General features: G+C 51.2%; 2 protein-coding genes across 7 annotated transcripts in view; one reads left to right on the top strand and one right to left on the bottom strand.

Annotated features, from left to right (window-relative positions):
* Positions 1-9,117, top strand: part of LOC140845589 (uncharacterized) — a 35,654-nt gene extending 26,537 nt beyond the window's left edge. For 2 of the 6 annotated variants that reach the window (XM_073220155.1, XM_073220158.1), the window contains 6 exons: positions 4,339-4,859; positions 5,592-6,221; positions 6,709-6,778; positions 7,043-7,108; positions 7,414-7,479; positions 8,284-8,405. In XM_073220155.1, coding sequence (XP_073076256.1) covers positions 4,339-4,859; positions 5,592-6,221; positions 6,709-6,778; positions 7,043-7,108; positions 7,414-7,475 — 1,349 coding nt within the window. In that variant the 3' untranslated portion in view covers positions 7,476-7,479; positions 8,284-8,405. Of the gene's footprint in view, positions 1-2,796; positions 3,138-3,710; positions 3,801-4,113; positions 4,200-4,338; positions 4,860-5,591; positions 6,222-6,708; positions 6,779-7,042; positions 7,109-7,413; positions 7,873-8,283; positions 8,406-8,512; positions 8,648-8,985 lie in introns of those variants that run through there. The other 4 variants (XR_012124436.1, XM_073220159.1, XM_073220157.1 and 1 more) reach the window with 4 other exon arrangements.
* Positions 1-26,456, bottom strand: part of SLC27A1 (solute carrier family 27 member 1) — a 92,207-nt gene that overhangs the window by 60,862 nt on the left and 4,889 nt on the right. The window lies entirely within an intron of this gene.

A 26,456-nucleotide genomic window follows, 5' to 3' on the forward strand; every position in this document is an offset into this window, starting at 1 on the left:
TGCCCCAGTAACTTTGTCCACTAATGGGCAGAGGTGGATGGGGTGGCAGTTTCTTCTTGTTCTCCAGATTTTCTTAGTCTGAGGGTCAGAGTTAAAGCTGAAAGCTGATTTTGTTCAACCCCGAGATTCCAGTCCCCGGGGACTGAGGAGAAGCAGAAAAGAAAAACACAAAGCTAGTGAATCGGTGTAGGAATGTCTGCCTGGACCCTTGCAAGCTGCTACTTCATGTGTCAGCACCCCAGCCTCTCTCCTACCATTTCCCCTTGAAAAGCCCTGACCACTTGTGTCAGGAGGACGGTGGTTCTCTAAGGCAGGAGCCTGCCACTCCCTCGTTTGCTAGCAAGTCAATAAACGATTCTTTCCTTTCTTCAAACCCTTGTCATTGTGTTTTGTGGTTTGACCTCAGGGACGAGGACCGGGTCTTGGTATCAGGAGCAGCACCCCCTCACCCCGACCAAGTGCCCACAGTGCCGCTCCTTCAGTGTCAGAGGCCACCGGGCTGAGTTGTCAGGGACGCAGAGCTCCCGGCTTCCTCCTTGCTAGCCACAGGGGACTGTGCCGGCCAGGAGTTCGTGCTGTGTGGCGGGTCAAGTATAAGCCTCTAGAACTCCCTCTAAAGTATACATTGAAAGCAGTAATGCCTGGTGACACCAAGGATTTGAAAGAAGTAGGGGTGGTGATTTCCTCATACCCTTATTGAAGTCACTCATTTAGCCTACTTAGAAAATGGACGAATCTTGGAGATGACAGTGCATTATTGCCAGTGTAATCAGAGTGTCTCAAACTGCAGTTCCTGCTGCACATGGGGCTTCATCACTTGATCCGCAAGCACCCAGTGTGTAACTATTGGTCAGGAAAATGCTCTTTGTTCTCTTCCTGTGAGTAAAGACCAGCAGGGCAGTTAGCTTTCAGCCGGCAAGGAGAGAAAACTATCTCAGAGGCGTATCAGACCTCCAGACTTGGGTTGTCATTTAGACAGAAGGAAGCTTCATCTCCCTTTTCTTCCAGAAGCCGTCACACTGGCCCATCCCATTGATGGTACTAGGCTGATTGGACCCACTGATCAGGAAGTACAGCTCGTCTAGGCATATTGATAGCGCAGTCACGTGTCAGAAGGTGGGAAATAAACCCAACAAAAATTCCGGGACCTTTCATCTTAGAGAAGTTACTAGAAATCTATCTCGTGGGCATGCCAAGCTATCCCTTCTAAGGTAAAGAATAAGATGCTGTATCTGTACCCCCTACCCCAACACACACACACACACACACACACACACACACACACACATACACACACACACACACACACGCACACGAGCACAGCAGCCTGGTGGACCACTTCGGATTTCAGAGGCAGCATAAACCTCATTTCCAGTGGGCTACTCTGCCCCATTCACTGATTGGTTCGAAAAGCACCTAGTTTGAGAGCAGCCTGGACCTTTGGAAGGTGGAAGGCAGTAGCTAGCAACAACTGGATCTCCTCTCATTGCCACCCCTTACAGGTGCACACCTGAAAACGGCCTAGTGTGAGATGGACTTGCCCAAGATCACAAGGGCCAGACCCCGGCCTGACCTGCATGGTGTTCCATGCTCCATGCCAAGCCTGGTTGGCATTCTTCCATCTCTGAGTCTGTGTGTCAGACACACGTGACGCCAGCCCCCAGGAGCTGGAGGTGTTATCCACATATCCCTGGGGATGTCTCTAGGGAGGAATGTCTGGCATGACCCTCCCCCGTGCAGGTCGGGATGTTGGGCAGGTCCTGGGAGGTGCTGTGGCCTCAGCAGGACAGGGAACTAGTGAGAAAAAGCGGCCTGAGCTCAGCTCTTGTCTCCTCAGAGCTTGGACCCCGCTGACATTGTCAGAGAGTGTAGGGAGGGCTCTGGTGGAGATGTGTGTACTCAGGCATGGCAAGGGCCAGGAGGGTGGGCAGTCAGCAGCCCAGAGGGGCATGTGGGTGTGTCTGAATGCAGGGAGGGGCCCTTGAAGAAGTGATGTCACTGATGACATGCCAAGTAGAACCTCAATTGTGACCCGGATGGACGGAACCCAGCTCCTGGTCGCAGAACCAGGTCCTGCTCACTTGACCGGAGGCGCTCGACAGAGCAACATGCGGTCTTGTTGTGTGGAGCCTTCTGAAGGCGTGGGAGTCAGGGAAGCCGAGAGGGAGAGTCTTCCTGCTCGCTGTGGGCGTTGGCTGAGAGAACACCTCCAACGCCTCTATCCGTGTGTCCCGAGGAGCCCCGAGGTAACACAGGGCAGCCCAGAGTGGGCCACTCCAGGGCCAGGCCACGAGTGTGACCCATACTGCCTGACCTTTCCCCAGGCCCCTTGTGTGTGTGCGGTGGGCATGGGGCATGGGTGGGACTGAAGGCTGGGGAGGAGGGGGGCAGTCAGTGTCACAGCTCTGGTCTCATCATTCAGGACATGGAGGTGAGTGTTGGGACCAAGTACTTCCACCCACATGTTAGTCCTGAGCCCAGGGGTGTCCTCTTCTTCCCTGAGGGACTGGATGTCTACGCAGATGTCCCTGTGGGCCTGATCTCCGTCAAGATTGGGGCCCACATTGCCCCCTGCGGGGAGGTCCAGGCATCCCCGGGTGCCTCCTCCCCAGCTACCAGGTGCTGGCTTTGCAGAGCTCCATCCTGGGGATCGTGGAGGAGCTGGTGGATGGATTCACCTACTCCATCTCCCTGGACCTGGGGCAGGCTGTCTACACCCAGGATCCCTTCCAAACCTGGCAAACTGCCAGGGCCCTCCCAGGGCTGCCCTACGAGAGTGACTGAGAGGACCACTCCAGAGGGCCTGGAACCTTGATCCCGGGGGCACCCCGTGCCTCTCCTTGCTCGCACCCCAGGTGGCTGGGGGCTCTCAGGTGAGCCACAAACCTCCCTCATCCTGGTGGTTCCTGGGTTTCCCACTGACTATATCCCTGCTTATCCCCTCAGCCTGAACCTGAGCCATCTGTCCATGGGACTGAGGTCCCCAAGCGCAGGGCTCCCTGGAAAGGTGTGAGGAGGAAGTGGAGAAAGCGCACGGCACGAGTGGAACCAGCTCCAAACACCAGGCGGAGCGCTCTCAAGGCCACCCTCCCTTCCGAGGACGCTGACCAGCTGACCACGGGCCAGCGGCTCCCCCGGTGAGCATCCACCCACTCCTTGGCCAGTCAGGCCTCTGCCCACAGCCTGCTGTATGTCTTGTGTGTCCCCACGTGTCTGAGCTGCAGTGTGCTCCACTGACAGGCAGGGTGGCTGGCGATCAGCCTGTTAGGGTGTCCATGGGGAACACAGGAGGAGCCTTAGAGGGGCTCCCCTGGCGCCCGGCACTGTAAAGGACTGCCGGCCAAGCTGGGCCACTTCGGGGCTTACTTCTCTGTACCCGATGAAAGCCTTTGGCCTCACCTGTCAGTGGCCTGGAGCCTGGCTCATTTGGAAAAGCACATGGAAAGCAGCCTTTGGAACCGAGACTTGCGATTCCCTGTGACTGGGCCTGGTCCTTAACCTCACTGTGGCCACATGAGGGACCTCTGGGGGCAGCACAGGGGTACCTGGGAAGGTTCGGGTAGGACTTCCTTCAGCCACAATAGGTACGCAGCACCCACTTTGTGCAGACCCTTTGGAGTCACTTAGCATAACTGAGTGAAGGAAGCAGACACAATACTGGGACCCCATCCCGGGTGGACTCGGGCAGTCACTTCAGGCATCATCTGCAGGTCACGGTTAGGGAGTGTCACAAGTGATGCCCTCACAGCCTCTTCAAGCAACAGGGGGCATGACGAGGGGCCAGAGGAGGAACTGAAAATGTGAGCATTCACTGGGTCCAGAGGGGGCGCTGCCCGTCTCACAGAATGGGGGGAGGAGGAGTTTGGGGCTTGGGGCGGGGGGAGCCCAGCAGAGCCCAGCAGGTCACTCATCTTCGGATTCCCATGGGCGGGCTGACGACTGGGAACTTCCTCTTGGGGAGGATGGGGTCCCAGGACAGACACGCAGGGTCAGGAACGGGGAGGGGCAGGTGCCTGCACAGGCAGGGGAGTGCACAGCGGCCAGGCCCACACAAGATGGACCCGGAGGGCAGTGTGGTGGGTAAGACCGGGCTTCTCACTCTGCCACCCCCAGGCCTTACCCCAGCCGCAGGAAGGGACGGGCTAGGCACGTTACCTGGCAGGACGAGCACCTGGGGCCCACGGTTTCAGAGCTGGAAGGTGAGGGGCTGCGGCCAGGGGACCGTCTAGGGTGGGCTTCCCGGACTGGGGTTCCCTTCAAGGCAGTGTGGGCTCTTCTGTCATTGTAAGGCGTGGGGAATCAGCTCCAGGGTGACCCTTTCTCTGTGTCCTGCTCCAGACCCACGGCACAGGCAGCTGGCTCCAGAGACAAAGGGAAGGCTGGCTTCGTGGCTACAGCGAGTCCAGGAGCTCTTTCAGACCCCTGTGCAGGAGCTACGGCCAGTTTCACCTGCTTCAGCCCCTGCAGAGCTGGAGGACATCCAAGCAGAGGCCTCAGCTCCGAGGCAAGGCCCCAAGCTGGAGCCCCAGGAGCACTCAGGCCTGGGGCGCAGAGCAACTGCCATAATGGTACCAGGCCTTACAGAGCCAGAGCCATGTCCAGACCCCATGAGCCCCTGGGACATCCCAGGAGTGGTCACAGCCCCGGTGCCAGGCCCCGAGCTGGAGCCCCATGAGCCCTTGGGCCCGGGTCCGGTGGCACCTGCAGGAATGGCACTGGGCCTGTCAGAGCCAGAGGCGGACCCGGAGCCCACCAGCACCTGTGTCGCGATCACCCGGGACGTGTGGAGGAAGGAGGAGTGGACCATTCTGGCATTTCCCCATAGCCTGGTGGCCGAGCAGCTGACCCTGATCTGTGCGGTGAGCGGAGCGGGCTCTCGGGGTCTGGGGTGGGCCTGCCCTGTGTCACGGGCTGCCCCAGACCTGCTATCCCCTGGTGTGGACTACTGTGATATGGGCCCATGTCCCAGCTTCCCCACGGACTCACCATGTGCCCTGAGAGACTCTCCTCACCCCCAAGCCCTCCCTAACCACCCGGGGACAGTAGGGCCGGCCCTTAGGGATCCTTGCAGACCAATGAGGAGGAGCGGAGGGAAGGTGGGCAGGGCCTGGCCAGGCTGGGAGGGGCAGGGCAGGGGAGGGGTGCTCAGGGAGGTGCTGCCAGGGCCTTAGGTCCTCGGGCCATTGGCCTAGCAGGCCTCCGCAGCCTCTGCACTTCAGAGGCCCCTGCCATGGACTGACTGTGTGGGAGACACAGACACCAACAAAGGCTCTGGGTGGAGTTGTTTCGGGGGAAACTGCACCTGAGTGGGTAGTGGGGTCCATGGGGTGGCAGAATGGGAGGCAGATGCCCCAGTTTGGGCAGGCGTGAGCTGCCTTTTGTTGCAGGGAGGAGGTGGGTGAGGGTGCCTGTGAGCAAAGCCCCTCTGTTCCCCACCACTGGGTGCCTCAGTGGACAGGGTCTGAAGCCTGGACGGCCACGAGGCTCACAGCACGTCCTCAGCTGCCTGGGCTCCAGCTCTGACCAGTGACCCTGCCTGGGAACAGGGGCACCAGGGGCACAGCTGGATGACCCTCCCTTGTGATCCCCAGGGGCTGTACGACAGGATGGAGTTTGTGGAATGTAACAGTTACTTACAGAACCAGCCACAGATAGGAGACATTGAGCGCCTGGCTCTCACCATGTATAGGGTCCTCTGGGAATGTGATGCCTTGGTTAAGTTGGTCACCACCACCTGCCTCGGGACGCTGAGCATGATGGCCTCAGACAGGGCCAAAGTGGTTAGGTTCTGGATCTGGGTGGCCATGGTATGTCATGGGATGCCCCCGGGGTCCCCTCCTTCGCCAGCTCTCAGGATGGGTGCCTGTGGTCTGCCCTGCACAGTCCCTGGGCCTCTCCTACCAGGGGTGTGTGGACCTGCACTCACAGGTCCCAAGGGGGGGACAGCCATCCCTGGCCCCTTCCTTGGGTTGTGCTATAGTCCTCCACCCAGGAGGGCTGCTCAGCAGGTATCAGGTGTGCTGGGCTCCCTGGGTGTCTGCCTCCTTAAGGACAGGAGTTCATGGGGGGACAGAGTAGAGAAGCAGGCCACGCTCTCAGCTCTGTCTTCCGTCCCAGGGGAGTCTGAACCTCAGGAACTATGCTGCCCTTCATGCCATTGTCTCGGCCCTGCAGAGCCCTGCTATTCATCGTCTGGAAAGCACCTGGGGACATGTCTCCTGGTGGGTACTCCTGTCCCTGGAACCAGGGCACCCGAGTGGACAGGGGCACACCGACATCTGGCAGTGTCCCCTCAGTTGGCTGGGACTTCCTGGGAGGTGGTGGAGCATAAGGACAGGGATGGCAGGCTCTTGGGGTCCTCTGTGGGTTAGGCCAGGGGTACCCCTGCAGGAATCAGTTTCCTCCAATGTCAGGTGTGGGTTGAAGCCCATTGGAGATCTGGAGCTTGTGCTCTGCAGCAGGAGGTCTCTGCCCCAAGGACAGCGACCTGGCCCAAAGCAGATTCGCCCCGGGGAGAACTGGGAATGGAGGCCCCGGGTGGAAACACGCAGCCCCCTCCCCAGGCCACGGATTCCCCAGGGCTCAGGGCCATGGTGGAAAGCCTCCTGCAGGCTAGTGGACCTTCTAGTATCTCCAGGAAATGGGGTTTGCCCCGAGGCTCTCCACCTGCTGGCCATGTATCTACCTCCTCCTCTCCTCTCCCCTTAGCGTCTGCCTGATGGTATACGAAGACCTGAAAACGCAGGACAACTGGGTGCACAGGAAGCGGCTGTTCAAGGTAAATGGGGGCTGGAGGTCTGGAAGGGAGGGGTCCTCGGGGCAAGTCCCCTGCCGCGCTGTGGCACAGCTTTGGGAAGGACTCCAGGTGTGCGGGGGGAGGGGGGGAGCTGATGCAAGTAGGGTTCCCCAAGGCCCCGAGGGCCTCATCTGTCTCCCTCCCTGGCTCCACTTGATTGGGGGCCTGGCACCCATCCACCACGGTCTGGTTGCGGGAGGCACGTGGGAGGGGAGCTTGAGCACCTGAGTGTCCTGGACCTTGCAGGAGCTGGAGTCCATATTGAGGGCAAGGCAGCGGGGCCGCATGGGACTGGAGGAGAGGAGGACAAAGGTGAGAGAGGCGTGGCCAGGTTCGGGACTGTGGGGGCAACCCTGCACCTGCCCCTGGTGCCACCAGCCCTGAGCTGCCAGCACTGGGGTGACCAGGAGGAGGGCGAGAGCAGCTGGGTACAGGGGGAAGTTGGAGGAAAGGTGCAGGGACCACAGGTCCTGGGATTGGCTGGGCGAAGGGAGTGGGGGAGGCAGCACAGGGTGGTCCAAGGGAGCTGGGGGCTGCGGGTGGGGGGTTCAGGGGAGGCTCTGTGGGTGCCCCTGAGGCAGGCGGGGACTCATCACCTCCCCACCCGGGTTGCACAGGACATGGTTCCCTACCTCGGAATGATCCTGGACGATTCCGTAGACAAACACCTGGAATATGAGGACGTGAGTGAGCCCAGAGGGGCACAGGGGGGCGGGATGGTGAGCTTTAGGGAGGAGAGAGCCCCCAGTGAGCCCAGACCTCTCAGCACCAGGCCTCCCCCCCTCCTGAGTCCCCCCTCCACCCCAGGACCTGGACTTGTTGGAGAGGAATGCCAGAAGGGCCCACCTAAGCCCCGGTCCTGGCCCCAGGGCAGGTGGGGCTGAGGGCTCCAGGGGGCAGCATCTGGGCAGGACTGGCCTCCCCCTCAGGCCCTGCCCAGGGGTAGGGATGCTGCTCCTTCAGGGCAGGAAGCACATCAGAGGGCTGGCAGTGCCTTCCCACCGGAGGCCTCAGCTCCCCGGTGCAGTCCCCACTTCTCAGTAGCCCCGAGCCCGGGCCAGGTCCGGGTGCTGTTTCTGGGCAGGACAGCCTTAGAGGCCCTGGCGGGCCTCCAACTTGAGAAAGGGTGGGGACGTTCCGGCCTTGTTCTGGGCTCAGGGGGCTGTTTCTGATGCACTTTGGTTTCCTTCCTGCCGTCAAGACCCCCTGAGCAGGACCCTGTCCAGCCCATCCCCTGGGCCTAATGTGTCTTGAGAAAGTTAAGACACCCAGATCTCAGGACACTCAAGGCTTTGTCAGGTGGGGGATGGGGTGTGGCATCAAGGCCGCCTTCCTGGAGGAGGAGCTGGAGACCCAAGTGTCAGAACAGGCAGGGCTGGATGGCATTGGAGGGAAGGCGGGTTTCCATGAGCAAAGATCCAGGACCATCATAGTGCCCCACTCCTCACACACCTCCTCCTCTGTACCCTGTTCTTTCTCTGCCCCAGTTCCGTGTCATCCAAAGTGAGATCACCATGCAGAGGAAGCTGGCCAAGGTGTATGACCTGGAGCCCGATGAGCGCTTCCGGTGCTTTGCCCAGGCCGTGGAGCTCCTGGATGAGGAGGAGAGGTGAGGCCGGCCGGAGTCGGCGTGGGCTGCAGCTACCGGCAGGCTCTGGGGGAAGGGCCCCCTGACATGTGGCTCCAGGGGCTCACAGGTGTCCCTCTGTCCTGCAGCTACAGCCTGTCCTGCCAGCTGGAGCCCCCAGGCCAGGGGGCCGGCAGAAAGTGACTGTTCTTCAGGCCCCACAAGATGTAAATTTACCAGCCGGCCAGGGCCAGGTGAGTTTCTGGGCTGGGGCGATCGGCAGGGGGTAGTGGGCTGCTCCTCAGCCTCAGGGAAGCTTCGGGCCATGCTGGGAGTGGGGGCGTCCTAAAGACCGGTGGGGCTGGGGTCCCAGCTCCACGGCTGACCAGTCCTGTCAGACTGAAGGGTGGTTCCCCTCCCCCTCTGGGACCCAGCCTCCTCCTCTGTAAGTAGGTGACACTCAGGAGCCTTCCTGTGACAGGGACCCCCCAGGTGCTGGTGATTGACAGGACCCTCCGCACAGGACCCGGAGCCCAGAGGGCAGTGGGGACGGGGTGGAAGCAGGATAATGGGGGGAACCCGGGATAACCTGCCTCTTCTGCTCACCCGCGTGGCCCTGTAGCTGCTGTCATCGGGCCCTCGGCCCTGCTGGTGTCCTGGCTGCATGTGGAGGAGAGCTTCTTCCCCTTCGGGCAGGCGGCACCTGGCGCCCCAGGACCCCAGTCTGCTTGCTGCTCCTCTTCCTCCCGCTGCTCATCCTGAACCTCTGCTGGGGCAGGTGCTCTGGCACCTCCTCCGTCAGCAGACTCGGGCAGCTCCCCAGGCTGCCGCTGCATCCTCAAGGGCCTATACGTAGCCACTGCCAACCTGGCCACCTTTGTGCTGTGTCCTACCCTCTGCTCGGCCCGCTGGACAAAGGCGAGCCACCCCACCGTGTGGAGGGTTTTCCCCTTCGAGTAGGTGGTCTCCCGCTGTGACGCCAACTGCTGCCTGGGCGCTGTCAGCCACCCATTCGTAGCCACAACGGTCCAGGAAGAGCTGGGGCCCATCCTCACCAAGGCCAGCCTTTCCCAGGATGGACACAGAGACGGCACAGTGCTGCATGGGACCACTGCCCCCTGGGTGCCCAGTGGAGGCATCCGAGGCTGCAGGGGTGGCCGGCCGACGCAGGGTCCCGGGACATGCTCCCAGTGGAGCCCCTGTGCAACTCCCTCCCCTCATCCCTGAGAAATAGCCTCCCCAGGCGCAGTGTGCTCTGGGTGTTGTGTCTGAGGTTTATGGTTCCTGGGGGTTCAGGTCATCCCTGTGCAGAATGTAATAAATGATGAACAGATTGCCACCACACTGCTCTTTCTTCTCAAAACTCAGCCCCTCCTGCAGACATCGTGTGCCCCAGCCCACCCCACCCCCAGCCCTCAAACTCTATGACGCAGGGGTCCCTGACCTCCGCCAGGTTGTCCTCCATCCTCTGTCCTCCCCACATAAGGTGCTGAAGAAGAGCGGGGCACTCTAAGCCCCAGGCTGGCACACCTCGGCAACACTGGGGAGGGCTGTTCAAACAGAAACTGAACCTTATTTCCTATTTCCTGTCACCTATTGATTATGATCAGACACAGAAACTTGTAGATTAGAAGCCCCAGGGTGTCTCCTCACGTCTTGAACACCACTGCAGACGTACCCAAGTAGATCCCACGGCTGCAGGGCACCAGTCTAGCACTGTCCCATTTAATGAGACACAGCTGCTCCACACATTCCAGAAAATTCCTTTTCAAAAATAGCTGAACTTGGTCTCTCAAAGCACCTCCAAGAGGTGCACTCCTTCCATTGGGGGGCTTTCTGTGAGCCCAATTTCTCCACGCTTCACACCTCAGAGCACCCCCCAAAGCTCCCAGGTCCCAAGTCCTCCCCCATGGTGCCCCTCAGCCATCCGTCCCCAGGCCAGGCTGCTGAGCAGCCTGACGTCTGTGACAAAAGGCTCCGGAGGCTGAGCAGAGGCACTTGGCTCTAGTCTCCCCATGACAGTCCCCCAGGGCTCTCGGGATGTGTTCACCCTCCCAGGAGGGGAGGCCTGGCCTGGAGGGGAGTTCCAGGATCAGCACAAACACCCCTTGGGGGGGCTCCAGGCTGGAGACAAGTCTCCAGGTCTTATGCTGCAGGTGGGGCCCCAGACTGGGAATAGGGAAGCACGGAACTCATGCTGTGTGGCAGGTCAAGTACAAGCCTCTAGAACTCCCTCTAAAGTATATATTCCAGGAGAGACTACAGACTGATGTCGCCACCAAGGATTTGAAAGATGTAGGGGTTGTGATTTCCACATACCCTTATTCAAGTCACTCGTTTGGCCCACTGAGAAAACAGATGAATCTTGGAGATGACAGTGCATGATTGTGGCTTCCATCCTACACTAGACCCGGATGCAAATGCACTTGGCTGCGCTGTGTGACCTGGAACCTGAGGAGTGCTTCATGTCGTTTTTCCAGGCAGTGGAGCCCCTGGATGATGAGGAGAGGTGAGGCCCAGCAGATGTGCTGTGTGGGCTCCAGCAACTGGTGAAGGAGCTTGGATTTGAACCCCTGGTGGTCTGTCTCTAGGACAAGCACATTTCGTTCCCAGAAAGTATAGCGGGGTAAGGGGGAGACCTCCCTGAATGGCCACAGCGGCTGTCCTAGCTTTTCTTTCTTTCTTTTTGTTTTGGATCTGAAATCATACCTTTTATTTACTCAGAGAGTGAGTGGTGTTGGTTCCCTACGCCTCAGTTCTCCACAGGGTGATGCAGCGAGAGGCAAAAATACCCTATGTGCACACTGGGGTTCGCACCACAAGGAAGGAATTCTGAAATCATGAAACTTGGAGCTTACACTGATAGCTGGCACTTTGGTCCATTTGCATTTCTGGAGATGGAAACAGAGATGTTTGCTCTGGAATGTAAACAGATCCTCACTCTGGAAGAGAAGGAAAGGTCTCCTCTATTGCTTAAATAGCCTGGAGTGTAAACATAAGGCTCTGGGGAGAGAAGAAACTTTCTGTCTGGTGGGCTCTGTCTTTTGGATCCTTATGCAGTCATATTTAACCCAGATACCAAAGCTGTTTGCTCAGAAAGTCCTGACCATACAGAAATGTAAGAATATTCATGAAGCATTGTTTCCTGACAAGTATATGTTCTGCAGTGAGCATCCATGAGATGGGAAATGTGATTCTGCGGTTATGTTATTAGTCTCATTTTTTCATGCTTTGTGCGGCTCCAGCTGAGGGTGATTTTGGTGTTTAAAGATGATCAAACCAGCTGCTTCCTCAGGTACGTAACTGAGGGAACAGTGCTCTACCGCGGTTACGTAAGGAAACCCTGCGAGGTTTATTAAGATGCACGCAGGTCTCTTTTTCCTAAGAAATTTGAAGTGTAATTTTGTCAATTAAAACCACAATGAGGTATCACTTCACACCAGTTAGGATGGCCAACACGCAAAAGATAAACAACAACAAATGTTGGTGAGGATGTGGAGAAAGGGGAACCCTCCTACACTGCTGGTGGAAATGTAAATTAGTTCAACCACTGTGGAAAGCAATATGGAGGTTCCTCAAAAAACTAAAAATAGAAATACCATTTGACCCAGGAACTGCACTCCTAGGAATTTACCATAAGAATGCACCAGCCCAGTTTGAAAAAGATATGCACCTCTATGTTTATCGCAGCACCATTTACAATAGCCAAGAAATGGAAGCAACCTAAGTGTCCATCAGTAGATGAATGGATAAAGAAGAGGTGGGACATATACACAATGGAATATTATGCAGCCATAAGAAGAAAACAAATCCTACCATTTGCAACAACATGGATGGAGCTCGATGGTATTATGCTCAGTGAAATAAGCCAGGCAGAGAAAGACAAGTATCAAATGATTTCACTCATGTGCGGAGTAGTAAGAACAAAGCAAAAACTGAAGGACCAAAACAGCAGCAGACTCACAGAACCCAAGAATGAACTAACAGTTACCAAAGGGAAAGGGACTGGGGAGGGTGGGGGGAAAGGGAGGGATAAGGGGGAAAAGGGGGCATTATGATTAGCACACACAATGTAGTGGGGGGTGGGGGGACAAGGGAAAGGCAGTATAACACAGAGAAGACAAGTAATGATTCTATGGCATCTTATATGCTGATGGACAATGACTGTAATGGGGTATGTGGGGGGACTTGATAAAAGGGGGTCTAGTAAGCCCAATGTTGTTCAAGTAATTGTACATTAACTATACCAAAATAAAAAAATATATAAACTTAAAAAAAGTAACGACATTCTAATAAAATAATTACTCTTTCCACTTTCCCAAATCCTGATTAATACCTCAGAACACTTTCAATTCTCCTACCCTTCTGACATTTATTACTGTTCTCATGCACTGTAATTCTACACAGTCTAATCTCCGTGAGAGCTCACTCTAGAACTCACGGACTAACACTCATCTCTTTTCATAAAGTGCCTTCTCCTTTCCTCTTCGTTCCTCCCTGCATTGCCGGTTTTCAACTTGGAGTTACTTTCCTTTGGACTTTAGAACTCACTCTAGTAGTTCTTCTAATTCAAGGCTGCCAACTATGACGTGTCTCACTTCAACTTTTTCTTAAAACATTTTTGTGGTTAATACTGCTGATGGGTGTAGAATTCTGGTCTGACACGAAAATTTTATTGAGCATATTAAAAATAGTGCCCTGCTGGTATATCTACCGTATGCATATATGTTTAGACATCACCTGTCAGCCTTCTTCTTGCGTATTTGGCCTCTGATTTCCCTGAAGTCTGTTACGTTAATTCTGGTTTTTCTATCATACTGTAACCCCTTATGGTTTACAGTGTAGCTATTGTGCTTAGGGCATGTTAACTGCATGTGTGGACTGCTGTCCTTCATCAGCGGGGAGCATGCTGGGTATTTCCCCCTGGGGTATCAATTCCTTACCCCGCATTCCCTCTGCTCCTCCTTCAGTCACATCCCACTTCTCCTTCCACTCTGTCCTGACATCTCCAGTATTGTTTACACAGCGCTTTTGTTGAGATATTGGTTCTTCAACTGTCTTGCCATTCAGGAATCCAGCCTATGCTGGGATCAATCACTTCTTAAATTAACTTCTTAATTTAAGTTCTAACATAAACACAAAATACAGCCTTCATTTGGAACACAGCAGAGCTCTTTCACAATGAGGAGAAAAAAATTTCCTTCCTCATACAGAGAAACACAGAGAGGAGAAAATGACAACCTGGATCACAATAAGATATATTATAAGCTGGTTTTTCTCCAAGTTCACCAGTGAGACAGAACAGTGGAAAGCCTGAGTGGGAGAGACTCAAATCACCTGCATCTGGTAAAGGACATCAAGCCAGATTAGGTAAATAATACCATCCCATAAAACAAAGTACTGAAAGCCCACTAGAAAAATATGGCCAAAGCTAGAATAGACATTAGATAAAAGAGGATAAGCAAATAACGGAAGTGTTTTTAAAAAGCTTTCTACACTCTTTAATTTCAGGGAAATGCTACTAAAAGTTGCAATGAGCTGTTTTAAGACAGAAATCAGGTTAGATGAATGAAAAAATACCAGGAATACCACAGGGTCCCCAGGTTCTGGAACAATCAGATCATTCGTGTAGGACTAGTGAGAATTTAAATTGGTAGAACCTCTTTGGAAAACAGCCGGCATCTACTAAGGCTGTGTACACGCCTACAGTGGTCCCTGCACACAAACATCCCCAATATTGCGCCCTGTTTGGTCCCAAAAACCAGACTCAAAATCACTGTTCTAAAAAGTAACCAAATGCTCATGAATAGGGAATGGATATACACAGCGCTCTCTGCAGCCCCTGGGACCCCACACAGCAACCAGAATTTACAAATAATTACTGACAGAGGAAGAATCTCCCACATCAATTGTGGAGACACAGACAGATGCAGACACAGCCCAAGGATGCACAAGGATTCCAATTTTTCTACATCCCTGCCAACACTTCTTTTTCTAATAGCCATTCTACATGAGGAGTGATTGTATTTTGGTCTGGATTTACAGTTCTCTGATTATTAGTAGTGTTGAACGTCTCTTCATGTGAATCCCATTTCTCTGTTTTTAAAGAAGTATCTATACAAGGTCTTGGCTCATGTTCCAATTCTTTTCCCTCCTGAGTTATACAAATTACTTACATATTTTTGGATTTTCACCCCTTACCAGATACACGATTTTCATGTATTTTCCCCAATCTGTAGGTTGCTTTTCCATTTGATTATTTCTTTTGCAGTACAGAGCCTTTTAGTTTTATGTAGCCCCTCATTTGTTTTTGTTTGTTACTTGTGCTTTGGAGCATCAGACCTAAAGTGATCAGCAGATTCAATACTGTCCCCATAAATATCACAATGATTCTTTTTCAAAAATATTTTTTTAAAAACTAAGATTCAGATGGAACCACAAAAGACCCAGTAGAGCTAAACAATCTTGAGAAAGAAGAAAATGGGAGGAACACACTTCCGGACTGCAAACTATATTACAAGTTACAGTAATTAAATCAGTATGGTCCTGGCATAATGACGCACACGTAACTCAACAGAATAGAAGAGAGAGCCCAGAAATAAACACGTACAATCAACTATTAAGGAACCAAGTGTAAACATGAATGGGGAAAGGATGGAATCTTTGACAAATTATGCTGGGAAAACTGGATAAACCCGTTAAAGAGCTCTCCTGCTAGCTTATGCTCTCTCCTCGCCCTCTCTCCTCTCCCCACCCCTCTCTCTCTCACACACACACAATCATTAAATACCAGTGATCCTTTGCCATAACCTGGATGTATTAAATGTTGTATTTGCAGATACCCTTAAGTTTTAAGTGGAGTGTTTCCGGCAGGCAAGTAGACGGGATATGGAAACCTCAAGCTGGTCAGTGAAACTGGAAGCTGGGTCACCTCAGGGCTGTGCAGTCCTGGAAGGTGAGGTTAAAAGTGCCGTGCCTGGGTCCTGGCCAGGGCTGGGGACAGACATCCCTGTCCCTGTATCCAGGAGCCACAGCCCATCCCAGCTGTGATCAGAAGGGCAGCCACACAGGCCCCCAAGAAGCCAGCAGGAGAGAGAGAACAGCCTAGACTGAAGTCCATCTATCCCACCGAGCATGGGGGGAGCCATAAGGCAAGCAGTGACTACACAGCAGTGGGGGTGGGCCAAGTCCCCACCCAATTCCTGGAGAGGGAGAAGTGGGTTTGCTTTGTTACGCTCTATGGTTTACATGGAGGTTATTTAGTAAAGCAGGAAGAGAATTACAATAGCATTTTCTCTCTTTCTTTTAAAGCCCCTGAAAACATCTTGTCAGAGAGGCCACATGACGGGGCCCAGAGGTGTGCTGGCAGCCGCAGGTGCAGGGGAAGCTGGTCACTGCCCGAGCCCCCTCCGCAGCAGTCACACGGGACTCCTCCAGGCTCTGGCCCTGCCCCTGCCGTTCCATTTCAATCCGACCCACCTTCAGGCCCCAGAGGATGAGCCAGCCCCTCCCTGGACCAGTCCTCAGCTACCCAGCCCCACAGCAGTGCCAGTTCCTCGCCTGCCTTTCAGCTCAGGTGAAGGATGGAGCTAAACACAGTCTGCACTGGTGTTGCAGTGGTGAGGAGGGTCCCAGGGAGCAAGAATTCAGGGCAGAAGGCAGTATGTGAGGAAGAGAGCAGAGCAACAGGAGTGCATTTTCATGCAGCGCGCTCCTCGGTCTCAAACACGGATTCCTCACAGCAAAGCGATCATGCCTGTCGCAGCCCTTACATGTGGCATAGCATTCATACAACAGATAGAACAATAGTACCAGTGCAAACAAGCCTGACATTTGGAGACGCCAGTGTGGGGTGGGGGCAGATTTACACTGATAACTCACTTGACCTATAAACTCATTACAAGCATTTTATATTGGTTCAGTTTGTCAACGTTATCTTATGACCAGAGTTTCTCCCAGAGTGATGTACCTCCGTTTTGCAGGCTGCCATTCAACCTTGCCAGGCTGCAAACGCAGTGGCGGTCTTGGCAAACACAGAGCTTCACCCTTCGTTGCGTCTGGTGTGCTTTGGCTGACAGGTACTATTTTCTTGGTCTGAGGCTCTATCTATTGAGGTATGAATAAAATGCTGGATTTCTGTCCAGGCATAACCCACTTATCCATCCCTGTACCCTAAGCTGTAATTTCCTCCTCTCTTCCTTTGCCATTTATCTTTACCCAGATTTTTCTGCCTGTTGAGTGGACATTAGGTCTGGCTACTGTGCTGGTCCAGATGGCTGGCAGCAATACCAGTCTCACAAGTGCCTCCCCTCAGCCCCCTCCCACCCTGGGTAGGGTTACCCAGGAGCAGAGCTGGGGGGCTTTCCCGGTCACTAGGAAGCACACCTCTGCTATGAGTTCTGACCTGGCTATATGGGGTCAAGGCACCATTCACCTCAGCAGGCGCGTAGGAATTACGGCAGAAAGATTTAAGGGTGTGGCTACATCTTCTTGCTTAATTAGTAAAGTTCACTGCTCTGGCGCCTCAGAGGCAGCTGCGTTCCTGGGACCATTGAATGGGTGAGGAAAAAAAGTTGTGGTAGTGTGGGGAAGAACAGAACAGTGCACAGCAACCTCCCCCAGACCCCCTTCCCCAGACCCCTGGAGAAGCAGAGGAACCTACCCTCCCTTACCCGCCTCACGTTGAGTGTGAGCACCCGCTCTTGAAGGCATGTAAGTGAGCCCCTCGTGCCTTTATCTCCCATTTTAGACAGCCAATGTTCCCACAGCCTATTCCAATTTTCTATTAAACCACTGCTCTGAGAGTGACATGCAACACTGTACATCGTCTGATGGGATGTTTCTCGGCCCACCGTGGAACACCATGGTCGGTAAAGCGTGTCCCCTGGTCGGAGATGTAACTCGGCTGTCCAAACTGGTATAGAATCTTCAGTTCCAAACCTTAAACGGTATCTTCAGCATTTCACCTACCACTGGGTATGCAAAGCGTAGTCCCGAATGAGTGTCTACTCTGCTAACGACCCACTTACAGCCTCCGAGAGGTACCAGCGTTGATCCAATGTCACCCACTGGCCAGCTATGTGCAGGGCGTGCCCACTGGGGAACTTTCCCCTTAGCCAAATGCAGCCTCTGCCTCTTTAGCTGACAGCCGGAACAGGTCTTGCTGGCATTCCGTGCCTCACAGGGTGCAAGAGGAATACGCGTAGACTCAGCCTCTGCGCGCACTGCTGCAGCTCCCCACGGCCACTCTTTGTATGGACCCAGGCAGCCACCTCCAAGGGCAGCACCACCAGGCCCACCTGGTGGATACAGTCACCTCCCACTCCTAGAAAGGCTTTTCTGATGCAAACCAACATGGCCCGCTTTAACGTGCCCCTCAAATTCCCAGGGCAATATCCATATGGCCGTCGCCCACACGGGCATTCCTTTCATAGTCCAGTTTCCCGTCTACCTGGCCACACAGCCAGGCCAGTGGCCACAGCCCCAGGTCATAGGAACCCCAGCACGAGGGGCTTTCCTCACTGCTCCATTCTCCCGTCCCTGCCCAGAAAAGGGCATGAAATTCAGCCCACTGAGATCATTTTGTTCTCCTTCCTCCCAGCCAGTCTTGCCATCCCCTGGCCATACTGCAGCAGCTCTCCAACCAGGATACTGTCCATGCCCCCTGGAACTGCCATCTGTAACCAAGCAGCTCGGTCGTTCAGCTGAGAGCTTTTCCTAGGGCACCGTCCATGCAGCTCCCCAGGGGCTCCAGTGTCGGTCCGAGAGGAGATGATGCTGCCTGCCCATGGGTCCGTAGGGGTCTCCCTGCAGCACCCCGGCAGCCTGCCCCTGCAGGAACCATATCCGTTTGATTATGGGACTCCTCTGGGCTCTGCTTCCCGATTAGGGTGTTTCTCTGACATCACCCAACACGTATGAGTACCTCAGGTCTCAAAATTGTTTTATGTACTTCGGTCACTTAAGCAGTCTTGATTAATTCCCAACAGCATGTTAATAATTGTCTCTCAAGTGGTGTGTACCAGGCAGCAGCATGTGGGAATTTTCTGGTCCAAAATCCCAAGGGTCACAGCTGGGAGGTGCTCATTTTCTTTTTTTTTGCCACAAGCTGCAGTTTGCATGGGTGTGGGGGGCAGACATTTCCAAAATCCTGTCTGAGTGGGGGTCACAAGGGCCCGATGGTGTCAAGCACACAGCTGCCACGTGTAGTTCTGACGTGGCCCGCTTCTGTCCAGGACCCCACTCAGATGCAGCTTTCTTTCACGGAGTCTTACACACTGGAGCTAGAAACAGTTCCCGGTGTGGAATACGAGTCCTCCAAAATCTAAATAATCCAAACAAGTGCTGGGCTTCTTGTTTGGACCTGGTGGGGGAGTGACAGCAGTTTATTGATAGTCACACTTCTGGAATATCCTGGGTGGCTCCTGCCCGCGTTCTTCCTACGAATTTCACTGAGCAGGACCTTGGACCTTCGCAGGATTTATTAACCAGCCCTGGTTGGTCACGTATGTCCTTGATGCATTCAAAGGAGTCCTAGCCAACCTCTCCGTTTCTGGTATTACCATAATGTCACCAACATCGTGTATTATTACACTCAAGTGTAGCGCCAAGTCCAAATCCCTCCTGACCACGTGGTGACAATAAGCCGGGGGACTCAGATGCCCGCCTAGCACAGCAGAGAAAAACTGGGATCCTTCCCACCGGAAGGCAAACCGGGCTCGGCTTTTCTCAGGAACTGAGATGGAGAAGAAAGCATTTGCAAGGTCCATCCAGGGGTACCAGCCTCCTCCAACCTGCTGTACTTTCCGTACGGCTGACACCGTGCCTGGAACTGCTGGGACTATGGGCAGTACCCACTTCATCTAAGCTTGAATAGTCTCTATGTGCCATCCACCTCTGCACAGGCCACACAGGACTACTGCACAGCAAATCTGGGGACACCAGCGCTCCAGCTTCCAGCATGTCACTCCTAAGAATGGTGATACGTTTGTCAAGTTCCAGGTATTCCCAATTTAGCATGTCTGATTAAACAGGCCTGAGGGTGGGCTTACATGCCTTCTGTGTTACTGTATTAGGCAGGGGAAGCCAACCCCAGTCAGACACAGTATCCATCCCAATAATCCTTTCAGGTAAAGGGGATGCAACCACCTCAAGCAAAACCTGCTCAAACACTCAATTTTCATCCAAACTTCCACCTCAATACCATCAGCCACTGCATCTCCATATCCTCCCAATCTAACCTTAGCCCCTGCTAAGACTTCACCAACAGGTTTTGGTATCATAGTGCATTGGGCTCCTGTACCAAGGAGCCCCAGGGCCATTTTCCTCCTGCCCCTGGCCATTTTTCTCACATACATGTGAACGGTCTCAGGTCCCAGGCTGGGGTACGGCCAGAAGAGACTGGCACTTTTGTCTATCTTTAAATTGATTAACCTGCCTGACCACCACTCCGGGGGATTCCCGGTCAGGTTTCTCATTGTAATCATGGCCTGCAGGCTTTTTAAATTCCTCCGAACTGGGGTACACAGAGTGGAGTTTTTGAGCTGCTGTAATGTTGCAGCAACCACAGGGGTTCCCACCAGCTCACCCAATTTCTGGTAGTGCTGCATTAATACCTTTTTTCAACCCCAGCAGTGTCTCCTTCTTTCACACAATTTTTCAGTAACCATCTGAAAACTCCCACTCACTCGGGCCGAGTCCCTTGACTCTCTCCTTTGTCCCTCCCCATCTTCCTAGTTTTGCTCATGTTCTTGGTATGGTAAAACCCACGAGGGGAAGCTGAGGTAAGAAACCTGAGAAGCCTCCTCAAACTGCTCGATTTTGTAGCCGTCAGGTTACACGAGCTGCCCGTGTACTGGGGCCCTAAACCTCAGCGCTCACCATGACCTGTGTACCAGGAACATTCAGTGGGCACCTACCTCGGTCACTGCAAAGCCAGTCCCACATAGGAAGCATTAGCAGCTCTATCATCTGGGGTGTTCCACCTGCATTTAGAGGTGCGGTTGGGCAGTCCCCCTTCTCAGGACATACAGACCTCACAGTGGCTTTTACACAGTCTGCCAGGCAGGCTGTTCCCTCGGGAATAACCTTCTGTGTGTCTGGATCACTCCCAGCCCCCTGTGATTGCCCAAGAGGGACAGAAGGTCCCGCATCAGCCCAAACATGCCCTGTCACTCGGAGGCATTCAAAACCAGACACAGCCCCCAGGCTGGTGCCCTCACGATGCTCTTCACGAAAGGTTCTTCAGGGAGCTGGGGACACCGGTCCGCACAGGGAGCCAGTTCCCTTACACTATGTTCGCTGGTTTCACACATTTCCTGGCTTTTGTCTCCTCCTACATTATTTTCTTGGCAACTAGAGGTCTTAGAGGTACTTTGTGTCGCTTGACACCATTTTCCCTTTCTAGGCAGCTTTGAGGCTCACAGCCGAGGCTCAGGTTGACCCAAATCCCAGGTTGGTTCCGCATCAAGCCCTGACCCAGCACTTTCTTTCATTTTCATTTTGACTATTACAGATAACAACAACCAGGGATATTATTATTTAGCCTGCTTCTTACTCATCTGCACTTCCTTACATAGCCACCAAGCCAACTCCTTAGGAGGTGGGTCCACTGCTATTTCTAAATTCCACTGCTAACTTTTACCTTTAGTAACCAATTTTAGGGCAGCTGCTCCTTCATACCAAGGGTGAGTGGGCAGCCGTCCAGGCATCAAAGGTTCCTCATTCCCTGCCCTTCCATTCTTTCTCTTCAGAAACCACATATTTCAGAGCACGTGGGCAATTCTAGCAAATCCCAGCACCCTGACACCAAATGTGTTTTCTCATACACATCATAGTACAACTCCTTTTGAGTTTGGGGACATGATTCCAACATTGCGCGTGCGCGTGCGTGCACGTGTGTATGTGTATGTGAGATCTCACAGACACCAGGCAATTCTTAAACACTGGCAGGGTGTCTGAGAACTCAACTCAGTTCTAATGGCATCTGCCTGGAGACGGCACCAGATTCCCCAGGTGAAGGGCTCCATCCTACAAGACTCCCCACCTGCCCCTCCAGATGCCTGTTGCAGGCCCCAGTCAGTGACCTGTGCTTCTACAGAACTGGCTACAGATTGCAGGTTCCGATGTCCTCCCACTTAGATTTGATTAATTTGCTAGAGTGCTCACAGAACTCAGAAAAACACATTTAGCAGTTTAAAAACGGGTGCCTTAAAGAATGCAATTTTAAAAATGGATCAAAGACCTGAATGTAAGTCATGAAACCATTAAACTCTTGGAAAAAAACATAGGCAAAAATCTCTTAGACATAAACATGAGTGACCTCTTCTTGAACATATCTCCCCGGGTAAGGAAAACAACAGCAAAAATGAGCAAGTGGGACTACATTAAGCTGAAAAGCTTCTGTACAGCGAAAGACACCATCAATAGAACAAAAAGGAACCCTACAGTATGGGAGAATATATTTGAAAATGACAGATCCGATAAAGGCTTGACGTCCAGAATATATAAAGAGCTCACACGCCTCAACAAACAAAAAACAAATAACCCAATTAAAAAATGGGCAGAGGAACTGAACAGACAGTTCTCCAAAAAAGAAATACAGATGGCCAACAGACACATGAAAAGATGCTCCACATCGCTAATTATCAGAGAAATGCAAATTAAAACTACAATGAGGTATCACCTCACACCAGTAAGGATAGCTGCCATCCAAAAGACAAACAACAACAAATGTTGCCGAGGCTGTGGAGAAAGGGGAACCCTCCTACACTGCTGGTGGGAATGTAAATTAGGTCAACCATTGTGGAAAGCAGTTTGGAGGTTCATCAAAATGCTCAAAACAGACCTACCATTTGACCCAGGAATTCCACTCCTAGGAATTTACCCTAAGAACGCAGCAATCAAGTTTGAGAAAGACAGATGCACCCCTATGTTTATCGCAGCGCTATTTACAATAGCCAAGAATTGGAAGCAACCTAAATGTCCATCGGTAGATGAACGGATAAAGAAGATGTGGTACATATACACAATGGAATACTACTCAGCCATAAGAAGTGGAAAAATCCAACCATTTGCAGCAACATGGATGGAGCGGGAGAGTATTATGCTCAGTGAAATAAGCCAAGCAGAGAAAGAGAAATACCAAATGATTTCACTCATCTGAGGAGTATAAGAACAAAGGAAAAACTGAAGGAACAAAACAGCAGCGGAATTACAGAACCCAAAAATGGACTAACAGGTACCAAAGGGAAAGGAACTCGGGAGGATGGGTGGGCAGGGAGGGATAAGGGGGGGGAATAAGAAGGGGGATATTAAGATTAGCATGCATGGGGGGGAGGGAGAAAGGGGAGGGTGGGCTGCACAACACAGAGAGGACAAGTAGGGATTCTACAACATTTTGCTAAGCTGATGGACAGTAACCGTAATGTGGTTGTTAGGGGGGACCTGATATAGGGGAGAGCATAGTAAACATAGTATTCTTCATGTAAGTATAGATTAAAGATTAAAAAAAAAAAAAGAAAGAAAGAAAGAAAAGAGGGATTACTCCTTGATAGGATAAAACTATTGGTAAATCAAAGATCAATGCATGCTTTAAATATCCTTAATGTTGATCACTTAAAGGGTGTCAGATGATCAGCTATGGAGGTACTCTTTTCTGATAATATTCCTTTCTCTTAATAAAAGAAAAAAAAAAAAGCAGTCCCTGTGTGCTGACCTCCAATGAGTTCTGCACAGTGGTATAGAGGGCATGTCAAAGTGTGGGCAAATGGTCTGTTTGTTTCCATGCAGAAGATCAAGGCCTAGCTTGGATACCCAGAAAATGAACTAAGATACGATATGAGGAACTTCCGGCATCAGCACTCTCTGGAGGACTCGTGCAGGGGGATGAGCATCAAAAAGCCTCCACAGGGATCTGGGTGATGCTGCGGTTGTGGCTGCGTCCACCCCACCGTTTCCTGGACTTGCCATTGGAATGAGGAGGGAGATGTCTAGGCTGGCATGTGCATACAGTGAGACAACGAATTTGACCGGATCTGTACTGTTGGAACTCAACCAGGAGTTGGGAGGGGTGCAAGTTGTAGCACTCCAAAATCTTATGACTATAGACTATCTACGGTTAAAAGAACATATGGGATGTGAACAGATCCCAGAAATGGGCTGCTTCAATCTGTCTGATTTTTCTCAGACTGTTCAAGTACAGCTGGACAATATCCATCATATCATAGACAAATTTTCACAAATGCCTAGGGTGCCTAAATGGTTTTCTTGGCTTCACTGGAGATGGATGGTAATTATAGATTTGCTATGTTTATGTCACCGTATTCCTATTATATTAATATGTGTGTGCAAATTAGTTAGTAGTTTAAAACCTATACATGCTTATGGTACTCTACAGGAAGATATGTGAAAGAAATAATCAATCCTCCCATGTTTCCTTCATATGCTACATCTATAGCTTTTCTTCTTCCTTCCTAATTACAACCCTTAAATGGAATTCGTGCCTCATATCAAATTTACCAAGCATCATAATTCCTCCAGGTGGTAAAGATACCTCGAGACAAGTGCTGGGCATAGAAGCCACAGGGCATAAATCTGCAAAGAAGTAAAAAGCTAACCTTTTCAAACAATATGGCTTCTCTCTCACTTACCAACTTTACATTTCCCTGTATGGCCCTGGAAGATGACTGGTTAGCCAGAGACGGGTAAGATTCCTCAAGGGAGGAACAACCCAAGACAGGCACAGTGGCAGGGGGGCCATCAGGTGAGAAATTGGGGATCAACAGAGGTGAGGCTCAGAACATCATCCCCCATGCTTTGAGAGAAATCTTCTGCATCCGTGGATGTTTTGCTGCCCTTGTCTAGCCTGGATTAATACTTAGTCCATAGGCACACACCTGATCATCTACATTTGCCCTCTTACAGCACTAAACTATGTTTTCTACCTTTATCTTGCATCTACCTACCACTTCAGCATTTTATTAAAAATAAAAATAATAATAATAATAAAGGGAGAAATGTGGGATCAACATATAAATCAAGTATAAAAATCAAACAAATATTCATATTTGACCTGATTGTTTATAGTTCATAATGCGTGATCAAAACCGAAAGTTTCTGTGATGAATGCCCTTGTACTGTTCACCATGTAAGAATTTATTCACTATGTAAGAATTCGTTCACCATGTAAGAACTTGTTCGTTATGCTTCAGAAGATTGGAGACTGACGAGAATTAGGCTTGAGATGGATTAATGATTGTACATTGAGCATTGACCCCCCTATACTGAATTTTATTGTTGTTCACAACCATTTGATCAATAAATATGAGATGCCCTCACAAACAAAAAAAAAAGAGAATGCAATTTAAGAGCCAAATGAAGACACACATAGGGCAAGCTCTCAAATAAAGGAGGTTCTATCGTTGTGGAGTTTGGGGCCTGGGGACTAGCTCTGTTACACATGGAATCCTTTTGGTTCCCCAAGCGTGGAAGCTCTCTCCGACAGAGAAGTAGGATCCGGAGAGAGAGAGACCCATCTCATCGATGTTGTTGAGGGCTTCACTGTATAGTCATGACTGACTCTATCATTGGCTGATTCAACCTCCAGCCCCCACCATCAGGTGGGGTCTAAAAGTCTCTCATTAACATGACAAGACACCGACTTCACCTTTAAGGCTCTGCAGTGTTTTCAGGAAGTGTGGAAGAAGAGAAAATATACGTGGCAATTATGTATTTGGGTTACTGAATGACCAAGTATGTATGTTGTATAACTGATTATATCACAATATTCAAAAAAATGTTCATTACTTGTGTTATGCTCACTTCTGTGCCAGGCCAGGGGAGTACAATCATGCAAGACCAATCTTGCATGGAAGGAAGACCAAAGTCAACAAAGTGAGAAAAAAGATAAACAAGACAAGATCCAGCTGTAACCAGTTACATTAATTCACTAAACAGGGCACTGAGATAGCAGTTCATGACTGGAAGGAGGACCAGGCTAAAGGAAGTCATTTCCAGGAGGTCACATACAGGCTGAGAACGGAAAGGGGAATTTCAACAATACAATAAAAGGGTCATGCATCATGATCAAGTGGGATTTACTCTGAGGATGCAAGGATAGTTTAATACCCACAATTAATCAATTTGACACATCAAAGCAACAAAATGAAGGATAAAAATATGATCATCTCAACACATGCAGAAAAACTTTTGACAAAATTCAATATACATTTATGATAAAAATTTGAAACAAAGTGGGTATAAAGAGAACATACCTAAACATAAAAACAGACATATATGACAAACCCACAGCCATCATACTCGACAGTGCAAAGTTGAGAGCTTTTCTCTGAGAAAAGGAACAAGTCAAGGATACCCTCTCTTGCCATTTTCGTTCAACATTATACTCAAAGTCCTAGCACAGCAATTGGCCAAGAGAAATAAAAGATATTCAGATTGGAAAGGAAGTAGTAAAACTGTCACTATCTGCAGATGGCTTCATGCTGTATGCAGAAAACTCAAAAGCATTCGCCAAAAATATATTAGAAGTAGTAAATGAATTCAAAAAAGGTGCAGTATACAAAATCAATATTCAAAAGTCTGTTGTGTTTCTATACACTAAGGATGATTGCAAACTAAAAGAAATTATAAAATCATTCCTACTTACAAATGCAGCAGAAAGAATAAAATACCTAGGAATCAGTTTAACTATAGAAGTAAAATAACTACATGCTCAAAACCACAAAATACTGATGAAATAAGCTGAACTACACAAATAAGTGGAAAGATAAACCCCGCTCATGGATTGGAAGACTTAGAATTGTGATAATGTCCACACTATGGAAAGCAAACTACAGATTCAATGCAATCTCTGTCAAAGTACTCATAGCACAAGAAGATTTCACAATGCTAGGAGCTACATTACCTATTCTATATTTCCGTCCCTGTGACTAAATTGTTTTATAATTTGAAGAATGTACCAAGTTATGCCCTTCACCAATAAAAAGAGAATATAAAGAAGATTAGAATCCTGAAAAAAAAATACCTATCATACTCTTCACAGAGCTAGAATAATCCCAAAATGTCTGTGGAACC

Source organism: Manis javanica, chromosome 13 (genome assembly GCF_040802235.1).
Source record: "Manis javanica isolate MJ-LG chromosome 13, MJ_LKY, whole genome shotgun sequence".
In the NCBI taxonomy this organism is placed as follows: domain Eukaryota; kingdom Metazoa; phylum Chordata; class Mammalia; order Pholidota; family Manidae; genus Manis; species Manis javanica.